This window comes from Antennarius striatus, chromosome 17 (assembly GCF_040054535.1).
Source record: "Antennarius striatus isolate MH-2024 chromosome 17, ASM4005453v1, whole genome shotgun sequence".
NCBI classification, from domain to species: Eukaryota; Metazoa; Chordata; class Actinopteri; order Lophiiformes; family Antennariidae; genus Antennarius; species Antennarius striatus.
In genome coordinates, this window is record NC_090792.1 from 17,354,735 (window position 1) to 17,366,176 (window position 11,442).

General features: G+C 38.1%; 2 protein-coding genes and 1 long non-coding RNA gene across 3 annotated transcripts; 1 reads left to right on the plus strand and 2 right to left on the minus strand.

Annotated features, from left to right (window-relative positions):
- Positions 1-55: 55 nt before the first annotated feature.
- nusap1 (nucleolar and spindle associated protein 1) lies at positions 56-3,281 on the minus strand. The gene is made up of 12 exons (XM_068339092.1): positions 3,114-3,281; positions 2,842-2,907; positions 2,571-2,762; positions 2,322-2,493; positions 2,067-2,150; positions 1,879-1,991; positions 1,681-1,731; positions 1,421-1,596; positions 952-1,115; positions 751-867; positions 552-660; positions 56-469 (listed from the first exon to the last, which is right to left on the minus strand). Exons 1-12 carry the CDS (start codon positions 3,186-3,188, stop codon positions 382-384), a joined length of 1,407 nt encoding a protein of 468 aa, XP_068195193.1. The 5' UTR covers positions 3,189-3,281; the 3' UTR covers positions 56-381.
- A 350-nt stretch (positions 3,282-3,631) lies between these two features.
- oip5 (opa interacting protein 5) lies at positions 3,632-6,238 on the plus strand. The gene is made up of 5 exons (XM_068339093.1): positions 3,632-3,857; positions 4,535-4,601; positions 5,385-5,507; positions 5,748-5,829; positions 6,070-6,238. Exons 1-5 carry the CDS (start codon positions 3,665-3,667, stop codon positions 6,142-6,144), a joined length of 540 nt encoding a protein of 179 aa, XP_068195194.1. The 5' UTR covers positions 3,632-3,664; the 3' UTR covers positions 6,145-6,238.
- A 225-nt stretch (positions 6,239-6,463) lies between these two features.
- On the minus strand, positions 6,464-11,230 carry LOC137611088 (uncharacterized). Its single transcript, XR_011038585.1, has 2 exons — positions 10,921-11,230; positions 6,464-10,484 (listed from the first exon to the last, which is right to left on the minus strand). It is a non-coding gene; the product is annotated as an uncharacterized lncRNA (long non-coding RNA).
- Between the last annotated feature and the right edge of the window lie 212 nt (positions 11,231-11,442).

The window sequence follows — 11,442 nt, forward strand, 5'->3', positions numbered from 1 at the left end:
CGCACACAAATGTTGAAACACATGTACAGCAGTATTTTGGAAAACAGCAGTAGCAGTTTAATTTGAAAAATGGAGAATACAGACAGAAATCTCTCAACTGATGCCTTTATCAGTCTAGTTAAAACATCAAATTTTACGAAAATGTATTTTTTAAGCACAAATGCATGTTTAAAATGCAGAATAACACGACATCAATTCTCTACATGTGAATAGACAAATGCAACATTTATAAGAAGTCAATCTAAAATCTGTCCATGGTGTGTTTGAACGACAGAAAAAAATGCGCTGCTTTGCTACCAGGCGAAAATAACACAAACCGTTTGACTGCAAACAAGACAATATTTACAAAAGAACATGATGCGATACAAACGTAACACATTTTCACATCATGACAAGGCCTCTTCTTGCTCCCAACATGTTTTCCTTCTTCTGCTTCCGGTTTTCTGTTTGCTTTGTCCTCCTGTCCTCCCTAAAATAGTAAATGGAAACATCTATAAGAGACTGATTTGTTGAATGAATCTAGCAAGAGTGCAAATTCAACCGAGACGTACCTCGTCTGGACTTGGTGCTGTTTGTAGTTTTTCTGATGTGATATGGTTGAGTTAAGTGACTTGTTGCCTGCTGGATTTTCTGTGGTCTCTCCAAACGGCTTCAGTTTACCTGTAAAATCAATAACAACCACCTCAGCATCATCAAACTACCGATGGTGTGTCTCAGTGTAGCAGTGAGGTTTAAGAAGTGTGTTTGTACCTGCGTGAGGCTTGTAGGAGAGGGGACGCGAGAGACTCGCCTTCAGGTCAAATTTAGACTTGGTTTGTGTTCCCGGGGTTGTTGAAGTACTTGTGTTGCCGGTGAAAACGAACGTTCCTATGAAGTTCATAAGAGAAAACTTATTCTACATGTTTCAAATGTCTATTTGAGATATCATTCTAAGGATAAAAAAAAAAGTACCTGGTGTTTTTGTGGCAGAGAACGTTGAGGTCCTGACATTGTTCGGCTTTCCTCCATCAGCGGCTGTTTTTTTTGGCGTGCTCGAGGTCACGTAGGAGGACATGCGAGCTGGTGTCCTCACCATGGACTTCTTGCATTCATTATCACGACTGGCTTCTGAAAACCTGCATGCAAACACTTTTTTTTTAAAAACTAATCTAAGTAAATTACTAAGCAACAATAGCCTGGAAGAAGTAAAACTTGAGTCAGAGTAGAATTAATGAGTGGTCAAAATGATCCGGGGTAGGACAACAGGAGGTGTAAATCACCACAACTGGCTCCTTTACACACAAAGGAGCTGCCTCTCTTACACAAACTCATCACCTAATGGTTGGTTAACTTTTTCCTGCCCCTGTTAAAGTCAACTGCGTTTGGTTATCGAAACGTATTTCTGCCCTGACTTACGTTAATGAATAGAAAAGCAACTCACCGAACATTGATTCTACGAGTAGAAAGAACAGATGGTCTGAACTTTGCGTCTTCCTTTCCAGCAGCTTTATTATCCTGGGGAGCTTTACTGGCTGAGAGCAAAGTGTTTCTGCGTTTGTCCTCTGCTGTTCTCTTGTTTGCCGGAACAGGGCTGAACATGGAAGCACGATTCATTTTCTGTGGATATATAAATACATGTTGAGTGATCAGTTTGCTGCAGCTGTAGTGTAGCTGAGATGATCAACAGTTAGTGATGCTCACCTCTTGAGTTTTGCCCTCAGCTTGCTTAAGTTTAATTTTGTCTGAAAGTTGCTAAAAATAAAATGGAACATATTAAAAAACAAGGTACATTGGAGAATATATGATTTAAATTATTTCACTAAAGCTTTCCTATAGACCTTTAGGGAAACTATTTCAATTATCACAGTAATGTAGCCATAACATCGTTATTTTGGGTACCTTAAGTTCTTTAACAGAACTTTTGTAAGTCTCCAGCTGTTTGGTCTTCCGCTGGATATAAGTGTCTATCGACTCCATCTTGTTGAATTGTGCCTCGTGGAGTTTTTTGAAGTCTAAAATAAATACAAATGCAAAAATTAATTTGAGTTTTGTAAAGGGAAAACCATTTGACCAGGAGAAGTACTTACTAGGAGTAACAGGCTTCAACAACGGCTTATTCTTCTGTGGCAGCCTTTGGTAACGAGGGATTTTACCTGCTTTTGGGGCTTTTTCTGGACACATATTAAATTAACAAAAAAGGATCAGCATAACATTATGAACTTGGATTAATGACAAGAACTTCAGAGGAGAGAAAACCCCAACACAGAAAAAGGCTGTTACTCATAACATAAAAGAAAGAGTATATAGTAGTGTGTCCTCTTCCATAAAACCACATCACTGACCTTTATTAGGCACCAGGGCTTCATCCTTGATGTCAAAGGGCTGCTGCTGCTGCTGCTCAGGACCAGATGCCTCAGTTTCACTGTTCTCTGAATCCTTGGTCGAGGACACTCTTCTCTTTTTAGCACCCTTAGCACCAGAGGGTGTACCAGTCACAGCCACTCTGTTGTCCTCCTTAAATTAACCACATTTGAATAATCATCATTAATGAAAGAAGGTAATCACTTTAAGTCTGCAGTGATGAGTTATACCTCTGCAGCAGTTGGATGTGTCTTGGAATCACATTCAGTCGCTGGTGCAACATCAGCAATCTTTCTCTTGGTGCCGTTTCCCCTTCCTCGACGTGTGTTCACAAACGTACAGGGGGCGGCTTCGTGTTCCTGAGCATCATTCTGGGTCTCTTTTGGGTCTTCTTGCACATCAGTGACGTCCTCAGCTTGTTCCTGGGAACGATGAGCCATTATGAACACAACATATATCAACACAAAATACAAAAACTATCAGTGACCAAAATTATTTTACCTCCGCTCGGTTATTCTCAGGCTTCTCTTGATAGTGCTTCTTGATTGCTTTCAGGAGTTTATCGGTCTATTTTCGAGCAGAAATCGTTAGTCAATAGTGGTTTTTATTTCATGCAGTTACAAACACATACAATGCATTTGCGTTGATTTGTATTATACACTTTAAAATGTTAGCATTGGTTAGCATAGCCTTAACCTGTCCTTTTAAGTTAGCATCAGAAAGATAGTTCAGCGTCAAATAGTGGTTTTTTTTAGGAAGTTTAATTCCATTACCTTCATGTTCGCTTTAAGTCCAAGCTCCTTAGCGAGGACTCGCAACTCTGCATATTTCATGGAGTCTAAATCCATGTTGTTGTGATAGTTTATTCCGTTTCGTTAAATAAGAGTAATCCCTCTCGCGTGTCGATTCTCTTAAACGAGACGGCGGCGCCAGACGGTTGAAACCACTGCGATTCAAAACACAGTTTGGCTCGTCGTTTGATTGGCTACTATATGACCGGATGTCCCTTGTAACCAATCAGGGCGAAGATTATTTTTCCGCATCCTTTCCGAGTAAAATATGAAAAAAAAATCTTTAATTGAAAATTTAATACGAAATCTGACTTTTAGTATGATTAGATTTTTTTTTTTGCTGCAACAGCGTTTTAAATATACTGTACTGTATTTTTAACATAAGTAGGAACATTTCTACAATTTTACCACATGGGGGCAGTATTATGTTAAAGCTACAGCTCATCGAACAGAAGAAGAAGTTTCCACTTCCGATCTCTGCTAAATTCAAACACATAGGCGGGACGGCTCGAACTATCCGGGCTCTAGCTAATATGGAATTTGACGGAAGCGTCTTAATTCGATGTACTGACGCCACAAAGATGTCCAAGTTTGTGTTTGGCCCCCACAAAGGGGCCAAACACAAACTTCGAATGACTCTTCACTGTCAAAAATGCTACGTTGTCTTGGGGGACTCTTTTGACATCTGTGGAGAAATTAAATACATGGATTCTATCATGTGTCTAAGTAAGTTCATGTCATCGCTCCTTCAAAACAGATACTGCATGTTTAACTCACTGCATTCTGCGTTTACTGAGGACAAGTTTACAAGTGGAAGCATTTACCAAATGTATGTTGTTTTTGATTGTATTTGTTGTTTATCCTATCTACTCGTACATAAACAGTATTTTATAGTTACATAAAACTTGGGCCGTTGGTGCTAATGAATTAGAATTATGTCTGGAGGACAACGTGTTATCATGTAAACTTAGTGGGATCGGTGTGTGAACTGAACCGACTCAGCTGCAGATCTGAATGAAAAGTTGGCCACCGTCGCACAGTATGACGTCATCACGAGGGGGATTACCACAGTAATAACTACTGATGGGGACATGTTCATTACTGATTGAATGAAATATTGTGCCAACATGAGAAATCTATGGCATTCATCATTTTTATCCACTAAATCGAGGTAATTAAAAGTAAAGAACCAAAGTACAAATTTTAGTTTTCATGAGACAAACTGCCCCAAGCAGATTCTATTGAAAGATTTATTGTTAGTCTTGCTGTTTTTATTTTGCTAAAATGTAAAGTATTTTTTGTTGTTGAACTCTGTATCCCTTTGTCTTCTGAAATGTAATTTCATTTGTTTTTGCTATATACTGTACACTGATGTTAACAGTTTGCTGCTTGACTCCTTTCAGGAGTAACTGATGACGTTGCTGTGAATGACGCAATGGAGAGAAGACAAAAAGGGGAAATGTCTGATTGGTGGGTGAAAAAATGATGTATGTATTGGCATCTGGATGACTGCAAATAAGTGTTCATTCAACTGGATACAATTTTTAAAAGCACTGCCTCGTTAGACAACATAAAACTGAATTATTGAGGAGAAGTCTAAGGATTTACTTGGGATTAAAGGAATAATTAAGTCAAAGAGTGACTCATCCGTGCCTCACCACACCTGTGATGTTTATGAGCCTGCAAGACATTTCTAAAGCTTTTCTTTAAAACAGCATTCTCCTACAAAACATGAATGAAAGACAAGCATAAAACATGATTCAGTACAGCTTTTAGGCAAAATCTAAATCTCCAGAATTCCCAAGATACCTGTTTGAAATTTTCTAGTCATGATCTAATTATGAGGGGATTAAAAGTTCCTTGATCTCATCCAATGGTACCTCTAAGCATCGCTAATGCTTAGTGAGGATTTCATCTCTATGGATGGAAATGTTTTTTTTTTAAAGTAATTAATTTTAAAAACTCAAGCCCCCTGAAGACTACTGTCTTGCTAAATAAAATGTACTTCTTTGTTTTGTAAACTTCCATTTTAAAATAAGTCCCCATCTTCTTCAGTTGTTCAGAAAGATGCTGCAAATCAATTTCACTCAATCTACAGAATATTTTGTGGACAGAAAAACTTCCAATAACATCAGAATTGACAATTAGATAAAAAGAATAAATGGTCTTTTATTTGATGCACATTTGATCAAGGCATTAAACAGGTTCTTGTATCGGTCTGGGTCCTATTAATCTGCCTTTGCTTCCATTCAGCATCTACAGTCTCCTAAACTGCCGCGGCTGCCAGTCGTCAGTGGGGAGAGTTATTCACTCAGCCCCGGCTCGTTTAGGCGCCGTTCGCTCCATATTTCTCCTCAGCAAAGCCGACATCAGTTGGTAAGCTCCGCTGCCTGCTCAAGCACACAGAACATATTGACTCCTTGTTTGGGTTTACCGCCATCTGGAGAGGCTTTAGCAAACAAGTGCCTGAGAGATAAAACACAGCCTGATTCTCATGCTTTTTTTAGACAATACATAATCAGCTATTTCATTGTTTTGTAATGGAAATATTTTAGGCTGCTTGTCCTCAACCTTCTCATCTCTTGTACTTTTTTATTTATTTAAATGTTTGTGTAGTTACATCCTCAACAGCAGCTCCATGGTCGATGCATCGACGCTCAAGTTTGATGTGAAATCCTTGAAAGACAGCATCTCAGAGGTGAGACAAACGTCAGGTGTTGTCTGCTCTGACACCTGTGGCACATTGCTATTGCATATATAGCAGTATTTTATTTAGCTTGATTGAACCATTGTTATATGACTAATACGTTTAAAAATTTTGAATTACGAGTCAATTTTTCATATTTTTAATTTTGGATTTCTATATGTTAAAAAAAGTGAAGGAAGGGCATCAATGCGTTTTACTGGAAAAAAATAAATCCATCTCTTTTCACTGCAGGTGAAAAAGCAGTTTGAGGAGCATCAGGATCGGATGTCACGCCTTAAGATCAGACTGGCAAACATGAATTTGTAACCTGCCAGGATAAGGATCACGAGTTCCACAATGTCCTTTTCAAGTTTGTCTAGTTTCTTCATGTTTGTGTGTTAATTAAATATTTTTTAAATGACAGCAATGCTGTCTTTTTATAGTTTGGATCAGTCTATACATAACTGGTGCAGTAAAAAGGTACTTCTGGATTTAAATTGAAGTACAGAGAGTGGACTGATTCAGATGAAAGAAATGTCCAGGATCCAATCCTTTAACGTAAAGAAATGGACATTCCTTCTAATCATTATTATTGTCATTCATTCCATCACAGCACTCACACTGGAAGTAAACACCAACACAGCCATCCAATTGGCACCATGCTGTATTTTATTGCTGAATTTCTGATTTTTTTTTTTTTGCAAATACAAAACCAGACAAGAGGCTCACACATAACAAGCATGCCAATGTCCTCCCTCTGGAATGCATAGTTTCTACACAGTCCATCTCCTCAGCAGAAAATTTGATCAACAAAGTAAAGTCATTAATGTTATTTAAAACATTTCTTTTTTTCATGGGAACAAACTTTTTTTTTCAGCTGCACTGTGGCTGTGCTGCCACGGTCATGTTTGGCACAACAGAGTGAGAACAGAAACACTTCAAACCGTAAAATAATCTCTTACACGTCTTTTTTTTTTTTTGGTGCTGTTCGGGTTTGTAAAAACACACCTGTTGTGTCAAATCGTCACAGAACATCTGATATCAACATTTCATTAGCCTAATTACAGTCGTTCACATTACAAAGTCGGATTATTGCATGCAATACAAATCATTTGTTAATTAAGTCATGCATATTTTTTAAATCAATATTGTCGTGTGGCTAGACGCCTACTTGCGTACAAATTGTGATTAATAAATCCCCACAAAGAGCATTAGAACACAGAATTCAAGACAGAATGGTGATGATGACGTTGCAAGTGTAGAGAGAAAGTGCTTTTCAAACAAGTGTCAAGTTAGTTCAGTGAAGCTTTTGCAGCCACAGAGTTCCTGGAAGTCTATATTTCTGAAAGAAAATGTGGGCTTCGATTCAAAAATGCTACAAGAACTGAAAGTTAAAGCATCTCTGGTGGACAGACTGCTTTTAGATTATCATCTGGGTGTTCAAATACAAGGCAAGGAAATTAGTTTGCAAAAAAAAGTATTTGTTTGCGAGTGCGATATCATTATGCTACAGTCCTCGTGTAAATAATTCTGCAGGAAACCTTGATGTACAACTTAGTACAACTCCCCAAGAAAGTGACTAAAAGATAGCTACAGAGGCATAAAAGAGCGTGGGTAAATCCTTTCCACATAATATTACAGTCCTTTTAACACACACCCTGGTACTAAACTCATGCATTATTGTAGGTTATTGCTTCTAAAACTCTAATCAAATACAATTTTATGGATTAAAATATATCAGCTCTGAATCACAAAACTATGAGGTATTATGTACAATACAATGTCATGTGACTTCTTAATTCTAGGACTAAAATGCTACGTCAGATCCCAAGCAGTTGTATCTGAGGGTCAGATTTAAAGACTACAGTATTTTCCATACTATAAGGCGCACCTAAAAGCCTATAATTTTCTCAAAAACCGACAGTGGGCCTTATCTGGTGCGTTTTCTATATGAAAAAAAGTTTTAAATATACCATTAAGTGAAGGTGCACCTTATAATCAGATGCGCCTTTTAATCCAGTACGCCTTATATATATATGAAAAGGCTTTAAGATAGACCATTTATTGAAGGTGCGCCTTATAGTCCAGTGCGCCTTATAGTGCGGAAAATATTGTACTGTTAATATTCTCAAAAAGATTTCTGTCACTGTTGCATAAAAATCTGAATCTTTTGACCCTTAGGTGTGAAGGAATGCATGTTAGGATATCCTGAATCTATTCTTTTTAATCCTAAAGCCGCATCAAAACACTGCCTTACATTGACAGTACTGCATATACCCTTACAAAATTGATACTAAATCAACTGCATACTCTGTGTCATACTTGAATTTTTAATCATGCATCCGATTCAAAATCCAAGAACACAAAAAAATAGATCAAGTATTGATCGGGAAAACTGCATCTAAGTCTGGTTTAATTTCACCAAAATGCTCCCCAAAGTTTTGAGCTCCGGCTTAGTCTAGAAATCAATTTCACTATTTTTCATGAAGCAAGCATCACTACTGATCATGCATGGCTACTATAATAATGTTGGCACCACAGTCTCTCTAAATAAGCTAATGCACATGAGTCTATACATATCTTAATGGAAGACATTGGTGATTTTGTTGTTTTCAAACAACTTGTCACTTGTTTATACAATATACAGTTTGGTCAACAACATGACAGTTAAGATCAAATATTGCACAAATCCCGCTATAAGTCAGGTTAAAAACTTGAACTCAAAAGCTCAACAAATGAAACCAGGGTTTCTTTCAGGGTTGGACAAGAATCTGAATCTTTTATTCACTTGAATAAAAGATTCAAGCTGCTATTTGAGAACAAGCAGGTAGAGACGAAGCAAAATCCCTGATGAAGACAGATTGTTTTTATCATCTCAAAGGAGATTTTTTAATTTTGACTTCATTAGCATGATCGCCAAAAAACTACAGGATGGACTTCACTACAACGTAGTGGAAGAGTATCCATTAGATTGTGGCGCAGAACCAGATAAATTAGTGTCAATTTTCTTTTTTTATGTTTTAAATTCTTCCAAATATATTTTAATGAGGTAATGCTATGTCTGTCTGTAAACGGATTTTGTTCTTGGGAATATTTCAGAACTTGTTAATGTTTTCTGTTAACTTTTGATCTGTCCATCCATTATAGAGATGCAAGTGTTGTGTATTTTGTTTTTTTTTAAACATTGATCTCATTTTGGTGAAGAATGTGATGCCATGACAGACTACAATCTCAATCATAGTTAAATGTGAATTCACAGAAAATTGTTGTTCAAATATGGCTAAAAATAATCCAACTGAAGACACCAGAGATGCCTCTCTGAATGGATGTGTTGTGATCTTCTCAGGGCCGGCAGACATAGGTATTATCGTCATAGTTTAAGTACCTAATTACACATTTGTGAAGGGATTGGGAAAAAGAAGGCAAGAACCATCTATGATCTGAATACAAGTGTATTCAGATCATAGATGAAGATTCATGAATTATTTTATTACCACTTTGAGATTGTACAAGACATTTTATTTGACTTTTTCCTCTAATCACACCAAACTTACACCGATTTTGATGGAACACCAAGGACAGGTGAGGCGTGGACCAGACTAGCTAAACAAGTGTGTTTCCGATTTTCTACCTCACCTTTAAGGGTTTAGATTCAATTGTCTGGCACTTACGGTGCCTTTTTTTGCTTCACCTGCTCTGTATAAAAAATGCATGTAAGTACATTCAGAAAAAAGATTTTTACAGGAAGTGAGACAAACGACCAAATGAAGAGAAAACTCAGGAAAGAAAACTGGACGAACAAAGTAAATTGAAATACTTTGGAAGAGAATTTGTAAGAGAATCTTGTTCACTTTGTCTCTACCTGCAATTTGTGAAAAATCATTTCGTGTCACTTTGGTCTAGAACAGGTGAAAGGAGAGTAGTTTAACGTCAATGCACTAAAGATAATTTATTTCAGGAAGGATATACATACCAGTACATACTGTATGTGAAACTGCTGTGGCACTTGACAACTACTGATTTACTTGTGCTGATCAGGCTCCCTTTCACACGTGTTGGACTGATGATGATGAGGTAGTGCACAAAACGACAGAAACAAACTCTATGCGTCTAATGTAATCACAGCCTTGATCTTTGCTACAGTATCTTGTGTCTTTACTTTCATCTAAGGAAATGAGTGGAGTTTGTTCATTATCACACTGCTCTGACCCAAGTACAGAGCACATGAAACTTTTTTTTAATTAGCCAAGAAGCATTGGTGACAATGTTTATGTGCTAAACACTAAGAATATAAGCCAGGTCTGAATGCAAACACCAAAATTAAAATTTGGTAACAAAGAAATCATTTTTTGGCGATGTGTAGATGTACCCACGAGTGTCCGATGGAGGTCACACAAGCTCACGCTGTTTGTAGACGTCCCGGCTGATGGACACGATGCAGAAACAGGCCAGGACACGGGGGGAAGCTGTGGAGGACAGCGTGCTGGGCAGGAGGCCGTCCACGTCACACACGACCAAAAAAAGAGGTCATCTACGCAGGGACGCTTTCCCTCCACTGATCTGGGCAGCCGTGGAAGCGATGCATTGGTGGTGCCTGGGCTGGTCTGAAGGAAGATGTTCAGCCGGTCTGGCCTTCAGCTGGTTTCACATGTTTGATGACACCCGTCCTAAAATTAAAATTCACAACATGTCTATTTTTTTCAATCTAGGTATATGCTAAATGATGACAACATGAGGGCTATAAAAGGCTTTAAAAAAGAAACATTCCTAGAACCAATTGTGACATCTTAAAACATCACCCCTCCTAAAAAAAAAAAAAGTAATGCTTACATACTTTAAAAAGCAAATATTTACAATAAAAACTGAGCTATTAAATGTTTGGTGCTTTGATTGAATAAATTACTTATTAATAAATGGTTAAAAAGAAACAGCATGTAGTGACATTATTCATCAGAAAATAAATCTAAATGGTGTAACGTCCAGCTGTTGGAATGTAGGATCCAAAATTAATTGCAATACTAAAACTCACGTCTAAAATAATTGTTCAATCAGTAGAAATGCTGTGAATGGCCTGCAGGGCTGGCATAAATGGAAAGCACTGACCGTAGTGTGAGCGTCGGTGTGAAGAGATGCTCAGGTAATTCCTCTGTGGGTCGAGCTGCTGCTGCACATAATGGTAAACACCGACCAAACAAAAGGGATTCCTCCGCCGCGGACAACATTTAGCTTTCACAAGCTGAACATATGCCGGCTTTCTTTTGGAGAGAGCGGTCGCGCCGGGCGAGGACATACCGGGGGAAGAACAAACGGGACACCCCGGCCCTCTTTCCTCTACCAGGGGAGGAGAGAGTTCCCTCCGTCCCCCTTCTCCGCGCACCCTCCGCTCTACGCCATTTTCGTTCTGTTACTACACTACGAGCGAACGGAAGAATGCGACGAGCGTGCCGGAAACTTGTCAATCAAAATTAAAGCCCGCCCCGGAAGTGCTTCATTTCTCCAATTACCATCAATGAACTCAGTGGTGTGTTTATTATCCCATAATGTACACGAAATTAAAACAAAAATTAAAAAACTAAAATCTGTGCATGTTTGTACACTACGCATAACAAAAACATATGCATTCAT